Below are 17213 nucleotides of genomic sequence, written 5' to 3'. Positions count from 1 at the left end.
CGCTCGCTCTTTCTCGCCGCCATCTTGGCCCGGTGCTGCTGAGGTGAGGGCGGCCGGCGGAGCTGCGGAGGCGCAGGCGGGACAGGGCCGGGGCGAAGCGGCCTCGGAGGCGGGCGCGCGGGCGCGGCGCGCGTCGGTGGGCGGGCGGGCGCGGCCGGGTCCGGCGGCGGGCGGCGGCAGGATGGCTCGGATGCGGGCTGGATGCTGCCGGGCCCTGGCCCGGGCCGATGCCGCAGAGGCCCTCTGCCTGGGCGGGGAGAGCCCTGGCTGCCCGGACGCCCCCGGTCCGCGTCCGTGACGCGCTGGTGGTGCGAATGGGCCCGGGAAGGAGCCCTACGCATGAGCGCAGGCATCTGTCTTGCTCGGCTCGTGGAGGAGAAGGCTGTCAGTGGCTGCTCGCCCTGACGCCTCTGCGCTACCCCCAGTACCAGCGGCAGTGCGCCTACGTACACCAGGTGCTGGGGAACATGGGCGGGAGGGCGCTGTCGCGCTCCTGCCTGCTGGTGGGTTTCCCGCGGCAGCTGGCCGGCCGCTGTGTGAACAGAATGCTGGACGAGATGGACCCTTGGTCTGATCCAGCATGGCGCTGAAGTTCTTATGATTCAGTAGGCCGGATGTCTTCATGCGCAGATCCACACTGATGGTCCTTTTCCCCAGCCAGGTGTCCCCAAGCCGGGCATGAAAACAGGAACCCACCCCCCTTTGATCTGTCCCCGGTGTTTGGTATTCAGAGATATGCTACCTCTGGATATGGAGGTCCCCTTGAGCGATGACAGCGGCCAATGGATATTGGTGGATCTACTCTCCCGTGAATTTCTACAGTTCCCTTTATTTGTGCGAGTTTTTTGAAGGAACAAAATAAATAACCTTTGTCTGACCAGGATTGACTGATTGCTAGTCCAGGTGGGCTGCTTTAAGCTTAAAAAGGTAAAGGTAAAGGTGTCCCCAACCAGTCGTGTCCGACTCTAGGGTGCAGTGCTCATTCCCGTTTCTAAGCCCAAGAGCCAGCGCTGTCGGAGAAGACTAGATCCTGCCCTGTTTTGTTGGTTCTTGGGGAGCGTGATATTTAAAGCTGAGAAATGTTTTTAAGACTAATTAGCCATAGCTCAGTGGTAGAGCACATGCCTTGTAAGTAGAAGGTCCTTCTGATCACCGGTGTCTCCAGTGAAAAGGTTTTTGGCTGCGAAAGACTCATAGAATCATAGAATAGTAGGGTTGGAAGGGGCTTACAAGGCCATCGAGTCCAACCCCCTGCTCAGTGCAGGAATCCAAGTCAGAGCATCCCTGACAGATGGCTGTCCAGCCTTGTCTTGAATGCCTCCAGTGTGGGAGAGCCCACCACCTCCCCAGGGAATTGGTTCCACTGTCGTATTGCTGTAACAGTCAGGAAGTTTCTCCTGATGTTCAGCCGGAATCTGGCTTCCTGTCACTTGAGCCCATTCTTCCGTGTCCTGCACTCTGGGATGATGGATAAGAGATCCTGGCCTTCTTCTCTGTGACAACCTTTCAAGTACTTGAAGAGTGCTATCATATCTCCCTTCAGTTTTCTCTTCTCAAGGCTAAACATGCCCAGTTCTTTCAGTCTCTCTTCATAGGCCTTTGTTTCCAGTCCCCTGATCATCTTTGTTGCCCTCCTCTGAACCTTCTCCAGCTTGTCTGCATCCTTCTTAAAGTGTGGTGCCCAGAACTGGACACAGTACTCCAGATGAGGCCTAACCAGTGCTGAGTAGAAGGGAACCAGTACTTCCCAGGATTTGGAAGCTATGCTTCTATTAATGCAGCCCAAAATAGCATTTGCCTTTTTTGCAGCCACATCACATTGTTGGCTCCTATTCAGCTTGTGATCGACAACAATTCCAAGATCCTTCTCGCTTGTCATGTTGTTGAGCCACGTATCCCCCATCTTGTAACTGCATTTGGTTTCTTTTTCCTAGGTGCAGAACTTGGCCTTTATCCCTATTAAATGTCATCCTGTTGTTTTCTGCCCAGCACTCCAGTCTATCCAAATCACTTTGAATTTTGTTTCTGTCTTCCAAAGTATTAGCTATCCCGCCCAATTTTGTGTCATCTGCACATTTGATCAGCATGCCCTGCACCTCCTCCTCCAAGTCATTAATAAAAATGTTGAAGAGCACTGGGCCCAGGACTGAGCCCTGCGGTACCCCACTCGTTACCGCTCCCCAGTTGGAGAAGGTCCCATTGATAAGCACTCTTTGAGTCCGATTCTGTAGCCAACTGTGGATCGATCAGATCGTTGTTTCATCTAGCCCACTTTGAGCTAGTTTGCTCATCAGGAGATCATGGGGCACTTTGTCGAAAGCTTTGCTGAAGTCGAGGTATATGATGTCTACAGCATTCCCACGGTCTACAAGGGAGGTTACTTGATCAAAAATGAGATCAGATTTCTCTGGCAGGACTTGTTTTTGACAAATCCATGTTGGCTTCGAGTAATCACGGCATTGTTTTCAAGGTGCTTGCAGATGGATTGCTTTATCACCTGCTCCAGAATTTTCCCAGGGATTGATGTCAGACTGACTGGTCTGTAGTTCCCAGGTTCCTCCTTTTTGCCCTTTTTGAAGATAGGGACAACATTAGCCCTCCTCCAGTCATCTGGCACTTCCCCCGTCCTCCATGATTTCTCAAAGAGAATAGACGGCGGTTCTGAGAGTTCTTCTGCCAGTTCCTTTATGACTCTAGGATGCAGTTCATCCGGCCCTGGAGATTTGAACTCATTCAAAGTAATGAGGTGTTCCTTGACCATATGCCTATCGATCTCAAGCTGCAATCCTGCCCCTTCAGCCTGTTCTTCGCCTTTGCCAGGGGGGTTATAGACCCTCTTTTGGGAGAAGACTGAGCCAAAGTAGGAATTGAGCACCTCTGCCTTTTCTTCGTCATCTGTTATCGTTTTGCCATCCGTATTTAATAGCTGATTCCTCGCCTTGCCTGAGACACTGGAAAGTGGCTGCCAGTCAAGAGCAGACAATTCTGTAGACATTAAGAACAGACAGAAAGGAGTACCAGTACACACTAATGTGCAGCCTTCCCCAACCTGGTGCCTGGGAGTTGTAGTCGGATGCGTCTGGATGGCACCAGGTTGGGGAGGCTGCAACACTGCATACTTGTCTGCTTCAATCACTATTTATGCACCTGGCAAAGCAGGCTCTGGTCCACAAACCCTGATTTCTCAAAATCTTTAGTATTTTAAGTGCCAGAGGTTGCTTAGACAAACTCATGAAGGTGGATAGGTCTGGTGATGATAACTAGCTGTGATAATTAAATGGAGCCTCTAAGTTCAGGAGTAGTGTACCTGAGCACCAGTTGCAGGGCGGCGGTGCTGTTTGTGGGCTTCCCTGGGACATTTGGCTAGCAACTATTGGAAACAAGGATGCTGGACTAGATGTGCCCTTGTGGTCTGCTCCAGCAGGGCTGCTGTTGTTGTTCAGCCGTGTCCGACTCTTCGTGACCCCATGGACCATAGCACGCCAGGCCTTCCTGTCCTGCGCTCTCTCCCGGAGCGTGCTCAAGTTCATATTCATTGCATCAGTGATGCTATCTAGCCATCTCATCCTCTGCCGTCCCCTTCTCCTTTTGCCTTCAGTCTTTCCCAGCACCAGGGTCTTTTCCAGAGAGTTTTCTCTTCACATTAGGTGGCCAAAATATTTGCGCTTCAGCTTCAGTATCTGTCCTTCCAATGAGCACCCAGGGTAGATTTCCTTTAGGATGGACTGATTTGACCTCCTTGCAGTCCAGGGGACTCGTAAGAGTCTTCTCCAGCACCACAGTTCGAGAGCATCGATTTTTCGGCGCTCAGCCTTCCTTATAGTCCAGCTCTCACAGCCATACGTTACTACTGGTAAAACCATAGCTATGATTATACGAACCTTTGTTGGCAAGGTGATGTCTCTGCTTCTTACTATGCTGTCTAGGTGTGCCATAGCTTTCCTCCCAAGGAGCAAGCGTCTTTTAATTTCATGGCTACAGTCACTGTCTGCGGTGATCTTGGAGCCCAAGAAAGTAAAATCTGTCACTGCTTCCATTTCTTCCCCTTCTATATGCCACGAAGTGTTGGGGCCAGATGCCATGATCTTCGTTTTTTTAATGTTGAGTTTCAAACCAGCTTTTGCACTCTCCTCTTTCACCCTCAACAAGAGGCTCTTGAGGTCCTCTTCACTTTCTGCCATTAGGGTGGTATCATCTTCGTATCTGAGGTAGTTGATAATTCTCCCGGCAATCTTAATTCCGACCTGTGATTCATCCAACCCGGCGTTTCTCATGATGTACTCCGCATACAACTTAAATAAGCAGGGCGACAATATGCAGCCTTGTCGTACTCCTTTCCCAATTTTGAACCAATCGGTTGTTCCATGTCCGGTTCTTACTGTTGCTTCTTGAACCTCGTACAGGTTTCTCAGGAGACAGGTAAGGTGGTCTGGTACTCCCATCTCTTTCAGAATTTGCCGCAGTTTGTTGTGATCCACACAATCAAAGGCTTTAGCGTAGTCAGTGAAGCAGAAACAGACGTTTTTCTGGAATTCTCTTGCTTTCTCCATGATCCAGCGAATGTTGGCGATTTGATCTGTAGTTCCTCTGCCTCTTCAAAACCCAGTTTGTACTTCCAGTAGTTCTCGGTTCGCATACTGCTGAAGCCTAGCTTGTAGGATTTTGAGCGTAACCTTGCTGGCATGTGAAATGAGCGCAATTGTATGGTAGTTTGAACACTCTTTGGCATTGCCCTTCTTTGGCACTGGAATGTAAACTGATCTTTTCCAGTCTTGTGGCCACTGTTGAGTGTTCCAAATTTGTTGGCATATTGAGTGCAGCACTTTAACAGCATCATCTTTTAGGATTTTAAATAGCTCAGCTGGAATACTGTCATCTCCACCAGCTTTGTTGTTAGTAATGCTTCCTACGGCCCACTTGACTTCACGCCCTAGGATGTCCGGCTCAAGGTCAGTGACCGCACTATCATGGCTATCAGGGACATTAAGATCTTTCCTGTATAGTTCTTCTGTGGTAGTGGTAATTCTAATGAGCTGGCAGAGGAGTGCAGGCAACTGTAGTAGCTAGGAAATTTTATCTCAGACAAGCCATTGTTCTTTAAGATCTATTCCCCTGTTGCAGATTGAGTTGCTAATACTGCCCTACCTTCCAGGGTTATTGTAAGAGCTCATGTGGAGTGCTTTGAACATTACTGATGTGTCACATCTGTATCATGTTCCTCCTCCAAGGACCTCAGGATGGGATAAATGGGTTTTATTCCTCTGTTCTCACAACAACTACTTGAGGTATTGGTCTGGTTCAGTGTATAATGAACACACAAAAGGGGAGAGTGAGGATAAGCACGTTGGTTCCACTTCCTGCCACTGGCCTTGTCATCCCCCTTGTGTTGATAGACAGCATATTCAGTGGGATCTTTTTGTATCTTTGTAGGCTCCCTATGTGATTTAGAGCCTGAATGGGTACAAAAGGTGTTTAAACACTGTTTAATGACTACCTGAATATTGTTAGAGTGTATTGCCCAGTGGGATCAGCAGGAATCTAAACCAGTGTCTCTCCAGGCTAGTTCTAATGCTACTATGGCACACTGGCTCAGCCAGACAGGACTATATAAATGCTAGGCAGAATTCTCAACTAGTCAGTGTTATATAATCCTGAGCACTTTTGGATATTAAATGTTCGTCCAAATAGGATTTTACATTGCTTGTGAAAGGTGTTTTCGTTCTGTAGCCTTTCATCCAAGCTATTTCACCAGTCTTGGTACAGCCCACATTTAAAAAAAACAATAATTGAGCCATTGTTAGGGAGTTGGAAGAGGGAAAAAGCTCTTTTGTCTATGTACTTGTTTGCTGGTAAGTTTAGTAGCCTTATTGGGGCAGGTGGGGAGGCACACAAATGGCTTACTCATACTTTCTGGTGAAGTGTAGAGGAGGAAAGTAGGCAGGGGGAGCAGTGAATTTACGGCACTTGGACCCCAAATTATAAGGGTATCTCTTGGATGAGTGAGTTTTGCTGGTAACCTCGGTGTGAAGTTCTTGGTTATCCTAGTCAGTCTTTACTTTCTATGTAAGGAAGACTAGAATTACCCATCCCAGACGAGGCACATTTATCGGGCACATACTGAGCACTGCATATCCCAGCTGATAGCTCTTGTTGCTTCCTTCCTTAGGACTACTGGAGATAGGACTTCAAGGCAAGACCATGACTGGCAGGTAGGAAACTGCATTCCCTGGAAATTCTTACTTCCCTCTTACAACCTCTCTTACATGTGTTTCTGTCTTGCATCTTCCTTTGTTATGCAGGCCTTCACTGTGTCACATGTATAGACTAGTGCCAGCGTACTTAGAAGCTACAAAAGGGTTGTGTGTTAAATATCCTAGTGCTATAGAAGCATCTATATTTTTCTCAAGTAATTCTGGTTGTAGCATGCTTTGGGCTGATATGGAATCTGAATGGATCTGCAGTCCTTATGTTCTAATAAAGTGTGCTGGAATGGCTGGGACTTAATTCTGTGTGCACTTTGTTCCCTAGGTTGTGGTCGAAAGCCACTTTTGCTGGCTACAAGCGAGGCCTCCGAAACCAAAGAGAGCACACAGCTCTTCTGAAGATTGAGGGCGTTTATTCCCGCAATGAGACAGAATTCTACTTAGGGAAGAAATGTGCCTACGTGTACAAAGCAAAAAAGTGAGTGCCTATCTCTAATGGGGAACAGTGCCTCATAAACTTGATCTTGTGGGGTCCCTCAGGGTTCTGTTTTGTCCCCCATGCTATTTAACATATACATGAAACCACTGGGGGAGGTTGTCCAGAGTTTTGGGTTTCGGTGTCACCAGTACGCTGATGACACCCAACTCTACTTTTCCTTTCCATCTAATTCCAAGGAAGCTGTTGGGGTGCTGAACCGGTGTCTGTCGGCAGTAATGGACTGGATGAGGGCAAACAAATTGAAGCTTAATCCAGACAAGACAGAGGTGCTCCTGGTCAGTCAAAAGGTAGATCAGGGAATAGGGATACAGCTTGTGCTGGATGGGGTTACGTTCCCCCTGAAGACACAGGTTCACAGCTTGGGTGTACTTCTGGATTCAGCCCTGAGCCTGGATGCCCAGGTCTCAGCGGTGGCCAGGAGTGCATTTGCACAGCTAAAGCGAGTGCGCCAGCTGCGCCCGTTCCTTGAGATGTCTGACTTGGCCACAGTGATACATGCCTTAGTTACATCCCGTTTGGATTACTGTAACGCACTCTACGTGGGGCTGCCTCAGAAGAGTGTTCGGAAACTTCAGCTGGTTCAAAGAGCTGCTGCCAGACTGCTGACTGGGGCTGGTTACAGGGAGCATACATCTCCCCTGTTAAAACAGCTTCACTGGCTCCTGGTCTGTTTCCGGGCACAATTCAAAGTGCTGGTTATGTCCTATAAAGCCCTATACGGCTCGGGTCCAGGTTATCTGAAAGACCGTATTCTCCCTTATGAGCCTACTCTTGCCCTGAGATCTTCAGGGGAAGCCCGTCTCGCTGTCCCTCCATCACAGGCACGTCTGATGGGAAAGTGGGAGAGGGCCTTCTCGGTGGCTGCCCCAAGGCTCTGGAACTCCCTTCTCAGGGAGGCGAGAGTGGCACCCTCCTTGATATGTTTTCGTAGGCATGCAAAAACGTTTTTGTTCCAGCAGGCCTTTGGGGATAACTAGTCTGGACCTGGGAAAATGCGACGTATGGATACCATTTTTGTTGTTCTGGTTGTCTTTTAATGCTTTAATATCTTTACAATTTTAATATTGATGATTTAATTATATTTTTAACTTTTGTACAGTTGTATTTATATTTCTATTTATAGGTTTTAATTGTAGCAATTTTAACGTTGTAAGGCCGCTTTGAGTCCCAGTATTGGGAAAAAGGCGGGATATAAATAAATATAATAATAATCATCTTTGTTGTATATTCTTATGACTTGTTTTCAAAGCCACAGCAGTGTGTACTATCAATGAGTTTTACTTTGTCTCATAAAATGGTGAACTCTGGTCTAGAGCATAGTTAGCAATTAAACCTGTGTTTTTGTCTCAGTTAAGCCCGGGGGGGGGGGGGGGTGTGAAAAAAGCAAAACTGGTATGCATTTATTTTTCTTTGTCGTATTGTACGTGTTTGGAGCAATATGACCTCAGATGCTGTGATGTGAATAATTGGGCCGAGAGAGGTCATGGGGCAATGAAGGAGTATTAGACTTGGACCAGGGAAACTGGGGTCCAAATGGCTGTTCTGCCATGGCTCTTACTGAGTGATCTTGGGCAAGTCGCTTGTCGTTCAGCCCAACAGGTTGGAACTGTATGCTGAAGGTCCCAGGTTCAGTCCCTGGTATCTTCAGTTAAAAGGATCAGGGTGAAAGTAATGTGGGAAACCCCTCCTTGGGAGCAAGCAGCTGTCCATCAAAGTAGACAGCATAGAGCTAGACAGACAAATTGCCTGACCTGGTGATTCGTATGATGAGGTGCTTTTCAGGCTAAAATGCAGAATACTTGATTACTAAGCTTCTTGGAGAAAGAGTGAGATATAAATATGCCAAGTAAAATAAAAGTCCCAGGCAGCTAAACACTTTTGGATCCTGGTGCTTACGAATTTTGCCATTATTTCCATCCCACTGCTAGGATTTTATGCTGGTCTCTAACAAGTCTGGCACCTAGTAACTGGGAACGTTGCAAGATCAGCGGTAACCCCATGCCTACCTGCCTAGTCTGAAAAGGGCCAAGTCAGAAAAGAAAAAGAGGTGTCCTCTTTATGGTACTATTTCGTCTGCTGCTTCAGTTTGGAGTAACTTAAAGATATGAGGCTGGAGTTACATGCAGCAGAACTGTTAGTTGTCTGGATGTTTTCTCCTTTTGGTGGAGTATTTATTTTTTATTATATTTATATACCACCCAGTAGCTGAAGCGCCCTGGGTGGTTCACAACAATACCATAAAATACAAGACAACAAAACACAGACGATAAAATTCAGTATAAAATTGGAAAGTTTAAAACTACAATATAAAGCAAAAATAATAGTGCGACAATTTAAAATCCAATACCAGATATAAAACTAAAAAAAAACTAAAATGTCTGGGAGAATAAAAAGGTCTTCATGTGGCACCAAAACGAGCACAATGTAGGCACCAGGTGAACCTCTCTGGGAAACTCATTTCACAGCCAGGGTGCCATACCAGAAAAGGCCCTTTTCTTAGCAGCCACCCACCTCACTTCCTTTGACAGGGGCTCCCAGAGAAAGACCCCTGAAGCTGAACTTAGGGTCTGGGCAGGTGTACATGGGAGGAGACGATCCTTCAGGTAGTCTGGATCCAAGCTGTTTAGGACTTTAAATGTTAGTACCAGCACATTGAATAGGGCCCAAACATGGTCTGGCAGCCAGTGCAGGTGGAAAAGTACTGGCATAATATGATCACATTGGCCAGTCCTTGTTAACAGTCTTGCTGCCCCTTTTTGGTCCAGCTGAAGTTTCCAGAGTGTCCTCAAACACAGCCCCACATATAACACGTTGCAGTGATCCAAATGAGAGATTATCAGAGCATGGACAACTGTAGCTAGGCTATCTCTGGCCAGATAAGGACATAGTTGGTATATCAGCCTAAACTGATAAAAGGTGTTCCATGCCGCCGAATCCACCTGTGCCTCGAGTGGCAGTTCTGGATCAAAGCACCCCCAAACTATGAACCTTATCCTTTAGGGGGAGTGCAGCCCCCTCCAGAAGATGCTGAACAGCACTTAGCCAGGCAGACGAACCACCCACCAACTGTACCTCCATCTTGTCTGGACTGAGTCTCAGTTTATTGGGCCTCATCCAGTTCATTACCACACCCAGGCGCTGGTTCAGAACACCCACTGCCTCACCTCAGTTTAATGAAAATGAGAGATAGAACTGGGTGTCACCCACATATTGGTAACACCTCAGTACTTGCTACAGTTTGCAGCTAATGCGGATGATTGCTACCCCATTGAATCCTATTCACCTGCTGCGTAGTTGGTTGACAAAGTGATCTAAAGCTTGTGTCTGCTGAAGTCACTGGTAGAGATTGAAACCTGGCAGAAAGATCAGCCTTTCCTTGTTCTCTCTGTTTCTGTGGAACCAACAAAGGAAGCACAGCCTGAGCTGGTATTTAGAATTATTGCACTGCTATAAGAATTTCCCAAAGCCCTTTTTCCATTCTGTAGTTGTCCTGCTTTGGAGAAAAAACACTAAATGGACTGTGCTGTGAGGATAAAATGGAACAGTTCTCATTTTGCAAGGATCTACATGTTCATCACGTTCGCATGTTCATTTATTATTGCTTGTAACATGTGGACGACTTGGATGTATGAGTCGTCACGGAGAGAACTTCCATATTGCCTGATATCTACTCAGCTACGTACTTTTCAATTGAGACAGTTCACATCTTCAAGTGGCATGCATGCATGAGCTGGAGCAGAGTTCCGAGCACTCCTGTATTTGGCCCAGGTGCAGAAGGTTCTGAGGCTTAATAGCTTGCCTGTTTCTCTTTGTCAGCAACACTGTGACTCCTGGCGGCAAACCCAACAGGACCAGAGTAATTTGGGGGAAGGTGACGCGCGCCCACGGCAACAGCGGCATGGTGCGAGCCAAGTTCCGCTCTAACCTCCCTGCCAAAGCCATTGGACACAGGATCCGAGTGGTGAGAATGAGAGACGTGTGTCTTTAGCAGGCCTGAGCTCTGGACAGGAGACTGGCCTTTTGAACGAACAGCTGTATAAACTGCTTCCAGGATTTCTTAATAAATGGGAAGGCAGGGCATACATTCTCAAATAAATAAATAAAAGGAATACCGAGAGAATGTTTCTTTGTCAGTAGCTTGGCACCCATGTACTTTATCTTGCTGTTTCCCCATGGTTGCAGTGGGTGTCACAGTCGACTATGGTGTATTGTGGAGGGCTGGTAACTGATAGCGCTACTTTACTTTGGGAATCTAATTCACATGCAGAAAATATGTTTCAAGAGGCTCATGATTCCCCATGGCTCCTAATAAATGTCTTTAAACCCTCCACGTGCTAGTGTGGTGAAGTAGTTAATATAAGACTTGATTAAGTCACTCCGTTATTTTCAGCAAATCTAGTTGTCAGTGTAACCTCCCTCTAGTAGTAGTTGTAAGGATAGATAAGAAAAAGGGAAACAGTTGGGCTTGAACCCAGCACCCACTCCCAGAGATCTCTAGGAACTGCATCTCAAGCTCTTTCCCTAGCACTGTTGCCAGTTGTTGCTGAAGTTTTGGTGCTGATAGTTGGAGTTATTATCCCTTTGCTATGAGGCCCTCTTGTAGGGCAAAGGGTCATCTGGCCCTTCTGGGCAGTGGTGAGATGTTTTATCGCCCCTTGGGAATGACAGCTGATAGATTCTTGGGCTAGTACTGAAAGGCAGCAGCTCTTTGCTCCTGGGCAGACAAGGAAGGTAGGACGTGGCACTTGAAGAATCTTTCCAGTATGTCTAGAGATACTTGAAGCTGATGAAATGTTTGTCTGAATCACAGGTGACAATGTAATTTTGACACTTCTGGAGGGTCCCTACATGTGATGCAGAGCCTATGAATAAAAAATGGAAGTAGGTTTTCTTAACCTAGGGTTGAATCCAGTGTTTGTCCCACTTAGAGTACTAAAGTCACATTAATTTCAGTGGCTCTACTCTAGGTAGGATTAACACTGGATTCAATCTCTTGCTAGGTATTAGGCATTAGATGTTTCTGTGATTCCCCTGATGAATTTCTAACTTTTCCTTTTCTGTTCTTTTTACAGATGCTGTATCCATCTAGAATCTAAATTTGGACTGAAAATAAAATTCAGAGTATATTCCATTTTTATACATTTGGTCTTGTCTTGCCTTTTGTTACTGGTCCCTGTGGTTCATACATAAGGTGATTTGTGCTCTAAACAGGCAGTAGAGGATTGTTGTTAACAAAGACAATGAAGTAACAGATTCCTTTTAAAATAAAGCAGTAACCCATATTCATGGTAATTTCCAGTGCTAGCATTCTCGCTCCTATTCAGGCTGACTGTTAGGACTTAAGATACCTAAGATCTCCAAGAGAATACAGCCGAAGTAAATCCTTCTGTAGCTAGTCCACATCAGAAAACCTGATCCCAGTTTAATCAGTTTCATGTCAGCTGAAGAGCGTGATAGTTTATGGTAGTTCTGAATCCCACATATTCTGCTATGCTGTGACTGTACAGCAGGGGTTGGGCAACTTGTGGCGATATCAGTAGGGATCAGAAAAAACAGCTGTACGACTGGAAACCAAAATAAAAAAAAGGAATAGCTGCACCAGTTGAATTCCCAATGCCTGGGAATTCCCAACACATCTCTTAACCAAGGGGAAAACTCTTAGACTTTTCTGGAGGATTCCCTCTCCCTTGGTTGGGCAACTTGTGGCACTCCAGATATTTTCACCTACAATTCCCATCAGCTCAGCCCAGTGGTGAGGGATCATCGGAGTTGTAGTCTAAAACATCTGGAAGGCCACAAGTTGCCTAGCCCTGCTTTACAGTTTAATTGCTTGCTTGGTTCCAGTGGAAATTGCCATTTGGATTTCTTCCTCCACCCATCTCGACATATTCGAAGTAACTGTGACTGATTTTTCACCAAATGTATGGATTAAATTAGATGCCTAAACTTGAACAGTAGGAGTATAGGAAGCTGGATGAACTTAAAATTGTGTCGTATCCTTGTATTAGTGATGTGTGCCCACCAGTAAAAGGTAAAAGGTAAAGGTGTCCCCAACCAGTCGTGTCCGACTCTAGGGTGCGGTGCTCATCCCCGTTTCTAAGCCGAAGAGCCAGCGCTGTCCGAAGACGCTTCCGTGGTCATGTGGCCGGCATGACTGAACACCGAGGTGCACGGAACGCTGTTACCTTTCCCGCCGAGGCGGTACCTATTTATCTACTTGCAATTTCTTGCTTTCGAACTGCTAGGTTGGCAGGAGCTGGGACTGAAGACGGGAGCTCACTCCGTCACGCAGCACTCGGGTCTCGAACTGCTGACCTTCCAGTCTGCAGTTCAGCGTCTTAACCACTAAGCCACCGCGGCCACTGTGCCCACCAGTACTCTCTCCCAATTGTTTAGTTCCCTGGCCACCAGTGTTGCCTTCACCTTGTATTAGCCTTGCCAATAATTGAATTGTGTTGTTGTTGTTCAGTCCTTCATTCGTGTCTGACTCTTCGTGACCCCATGGACCATAGCACGCCAGGCCTTCCTGTCCTCTGCTCTCTCCCGGAGCATGCTCAAGTTCATATTCATTGCATCGGTGATACTATCTAGCCATCTCATCCTCTGCCGTCCCCTTCTCCTTTGGCCTTCAGTCTTTCCCAGCACCAGGGTCTTTTCCAGTGAGTTTTCTCTTTGCATTAGGTGGCCAGAATATTTGAGCTTCAGCTTCAGGATCTTCCAATGAGCAGTCAGGGTTGATTTCCTTTAGGATTGACTGATATGACCTCCTTGCAGTCCAGGGGACTCATAAGAGTCTTCTCCAGCACCACAGTTCGAGAGCATCGATTTTTCGGCGCTCAGCCTTCCTTATAGTCCAGCTCTCACAGCCATACATTACTACTGGGAAAACCATAGCTTTGATTAGACGGACCTTTGTCGGCAAGGTGATGTCTCTGCTTCTTACTATGCCGTCTAGGTGTGCCATAGCTTTCCTCCCAAGGAGCAAGCGTCTTTTAATTTCATGGCTACAGTCACTGTCTGCGGTGATCTTGGAGCCCAAGAAAGTAAAATCTGTCACTGCTTCCATTTCTTCCCCTTCTATATGCCACGAAGTGTTGGGGCCAGATGCCATGATCTTCGTTTTTTTAATGTTGAGTTTCAAACCAGCTTTTGCACTCTCCTCTTTCACCCTCAACAAGAGGCTCTTTAGATCCTCTTCGCTTTCTGCCATTAGGGTGGTATCATCTTCGTATCTGAGGTTGTTGATAATTCTCCCAGCAATCTTAATTCCGACCTCTGATTCGCCCAACCCGGCGTTTCTCATGATGTACTCTGCATAGAAGTTAAATAAGCAGGGCGACAATATGCAGCCTTGTCGTACTCCTTTCCCAATTATGAACCAATCGGTTGTTCCATGTCTGGTTCTTACTGTTGCTTCTTGACCCTCATACAGGTTTCTCAGGAGACAGGTAAGGTGGTCTGGTACTCCCATCTCTTTCAGAATTTGCCGCAGTTTGTTGTGATCCACACAATCAAAGGCTTTAGCGTAGTCAGTGAAGCAGAAACAGACGTTTTTCTGGAATTCTCTTGCTTTCTCCATGATCCAGCGAATGTTGGCAATTTGACCTCTAGTTCCTCTGCCTCTTCGAAACCCAGCTGGTACTTCCGGTAGTTCTCGATTCGCATACTGCTGAAGCCTAGCTTGTAGGATTTTGAGCATAACCTTGCTGGCATGGGAAATGAGCGCAATTGTACGGTAGTTTGAGCACTCTTTGGCATTGGAATGTAAACTGACCTTTTCCAGTCTTGTGGCCACTGTTGAGTGTTCCAAATTTGTTGACATATTGAGTGCAGCACTTTAACAGCAGCATCTTTTAGGATTTTAAATAGCTCAGCTGAAAGACTGTCATCTCTGCTAGCTTTGTTGTTAGTAATGCTTCCTAAGGCCCACTTGACTTCACTCTCGAGGATGTCCGGCTCAAGTTCAGTGACCACACTATCATACCTATCAGGGACATTAAGATCTTTCCTGTATAGTTCTTCTGTGTATTCTTTCCACCTCTTCTTAATCTCATCTGCTTCTGTTAGGTCCCTGCCTTCTTGGTCCTTTATCATGCCCGTCTTTGCACAAAACGTTCCCTTGAGATCTCCGATTTTCTTGAAGAGATCTCTAGTCTTTCCCATTCTGTTGTTTTCCTCAATTTCTTTGCATTGTTCATTTAAGAAGGCCTTCTTGTCTCTCCTTGCTGTTCTCTGGAACTCTGCATTCAGTTGGATATATCTTCCCCTTTCTCCCTTGCTTTTCGCTTCCCTTCTTTCCTCAGCTACTTGTAAAGCCTCCTCAGACAGCCACTTGGCTTTCTTGCATTTCTTTTTCTTTGGGATGGATTGAGTTGCTGCCTCCTGAACAATGTTACGGACCTCCGTCCATAGTTCCTCAGGCGCTCTGTCTATCAGGTCTAATCGCTTAAATCTATTCTTCACCTCCACTGTATATTCATAAGGGATATGATTGAGGTCATACCTGAATGGTTTAGCGGTTTTCCCTACGTTCTTCAATTTAAGCCAAACAATAATTGAATTTCCAGGTGCCAATTCAGAAGATCATTTCTTTGCCTTTCACATGTCTACAGCAGCAAAACGGGCTGCAGCTGTTTATCCCACCCTGCTTCTCTGCTGCTGTCTTCAGCCACCATTCTACCTGCTGAAGAAAGTCCCAGTGCACAAGGGAGGGTGGGAAAAGAGGGTGAATATGTGGCTCAAGCCTTTTGCAGAACTGTTAGGAACATGGAAGGCTGCCTTACACCCTTGGTCCATCTAGCTCAGCATTGCTTGCACTGCCTGGCAGGGGCTGTCAGGCCGGAGGCTTTCCCAGCCCTTCCTGAAGATGCCAAGCATGAACCTGGACCTTCTGCATACAAAGCCTGTCTCCAACTGAGCTATGGTTGGAACCTGGCAACCTTAGCTGAGAATCTCGGTGAGCAAAGGTTATAACCAAGGAAATGTTTCTCTTAGTTGCGGCCTTGGCAGCCTAAATATACGCCCAGAAATGAAGATGAGGAGCATGGTGTGCAGCACAACTTCTGTTTCCAGTAGCGCAGGGCGGCTGATCTCAGGTGATGGTCCGCACTATTCTGCATGTTCAGACTTTTCCTGCACAAACACTATGAAGTTAGTCTGACTAAGTGTTGACCTCTTGTGTGTACTACGATATACTGAACTTTGGAGCAATGCAAGAAGTGTTTGGGTAGGCTTTGCAAGGGAAAATCTTCTTGGAGTGAATAGTCAAAGCTAAAGAAATGTGAATTCTCTACCAAGGTGGCCCAATTCATCCCTAAGAAAAGCTGTGGTCTGTGTTAGGTACACGTGACAACGAAGCACAATCGCTTCTCTGTTCTGCTGCGATGAATCAGGAGGAGGCTCGGACCCCCATCAGCTGCTCAAGGCTTGCTAGCATTACAGCTTTTCTAAGATACAAGGAGGCCTGAAGCAGTGGTGGGGGATCTGTGGCCTTCCAGATGAGGGACTTCAGCTCCCATCAGCCCCAACCAGCATGGCCCATGGTCAGGGATGTTGGGAGATCATAGAAGAGTAGGGTTGGAAAGACCCTACAAGACCATCGAGTCCAGCCCCCTGCTCACTGCAGGAATCCAAGTCAGAGCTGACAGATGGCTGTCCAGCCTCATCTTGAATGCCTCCTGTGTGGGAGAGCCCACCACCTCCCTAGGTAATGGGTTCCATTGTCGCATTGGTCTTACAGTCAGGAAGTTTCTCCTGATGTTCAGCCGGAATCTGGCTTCCTGTCACTTGAGCCCATTATTCCGTGTCCTGCACTCTGGGATGATCGAGAAGAGAAGCTGGTGTAGTGGCAAGAGTGTTGAAATGGGAGCTGGGAGATCCGGGTTCTAGTCCCCACTCGGCCATGGAAGCTCACTGGGTGACTTTGGGCCAGTCACACACTCTCAGCCCAACCTACCTCACAGGGTTGTTGTTGTGAGGATAAAATGGAGAGGAGGAGGATCATGTAAGCCGCCTTGAGTGCCTTGCAAGAGGAAAAAAGGCGGGATATAAATGCAATAATAAATAATAAATAAACCTTTCAAGTCCTTGAAGAGCGCTATCCTATCTCCCCTCAGTCTTCTCAAGGCTAAACAGGCCCAGTTCTTTCAGGCTCTCTTCACAGGGCTTTGTTTCCATTCTCCTGATCATCTTTGTTGCCCTCCTCTGAACCCTCTCCAGCTTGTCTGCATCCTTCTTAAAGTGTGGTGCCCAGAACTGGACACAGTACTCCAGATGAGGCCTAAGCAGTGCTGAGTAGAGGGGAACTAGTACTTCCCGGGATTTGGAAGCGATGCTTCTATGAATGCAGCCCAAAATAGTATTTGCCTTTTTTACAGCCACATCCCATTGTTGGCTCACATTCAGCTTCTGATCTACAACAATTCCAAGAACTTTCTCGCAGTGTGGTTGAGCCACATATCCCCCATCTTGTAACTGTGCATTCGGTTTCTTTTTCCTAGGTGCAGAACTTG

The 17213-nt window shown here is 46.9% G+C and overlaps 1 protein-coding gene across 2 annotated transcripts; it reads left to right on the top strand.

The window, feature by feature from the left end:
* Positions 1-5: 5 nt before the first annotated feature.
* RPL35A (ribosomal protein L35a) lies at positions 6-11839 on the top strand. Of its 2 annotated transcripts, none has more exons than XM_084847746.1 (5): positions 6-43; positions 6167-6209; positions 6529-6681; positions 10519-10663; positions 11775-11839. In XM_084847746.1, the coding sequence occupies exons 2-5, from the start codon at positions 6199-6201 to the stop codon at positions 11796-11798; spliced, it is 333 nt and encodes a 110-aa protein (XP_084703872.1). In that variant the 5' UTR covers positions 6-43; positions 6167-6198; the 3' UTR covers positions 11799-11839. The 2 variants fall into 2 exon arrangements, with proteins under 2 accessions (XP_084703872.1, XP_084703873.1); XM_084847747.1 differs by having other exon boundaries at positions 6-903.
* The last annotated feature ends 5374 nt before the right edge of the window (positions 11840-17213 follow it).

The sequence above is a fragment of the Heloderma suspectum genome, chromosome 3, assembly GCF_057233095.1.
Source record: "Heloderma suspectum isolate Gila_16-S chromosome 3, 16-S_ref, whole genome shotgun sequence".
NCBI classification, from domain to species: Eukaryota; Metazoa; Chordata; class Lepidosauria; order Squamata; family Helodermatidae; genus Heloderma; species Heloderma suspectum.
The sequence above is the reverse complement of the archived record's forward strand: the minus strand, read 5'-3'. Positions and strand labels throughout refer to the sequence as shown.

Bases quoted from the DNA above. Each gene is read 5' to 3' on its own strand.
- RPL35A (XM_084847746.1), top strand. The intron at 6,682-10,518 runs GTGAGTGCCTAT...TCTCTTTGTCAG, and splicing joins TACGTGTACAAAGCAAAAAA to CAACACTGTGACTCCTGGCG. The intron at 10,664-11,774 runs GTGAGAATGAGA...TTCTTTTTACAG, and splicing joins TTGGACACAGGATCCGAGTG to ATGCTGTATCCATCTAGAAT.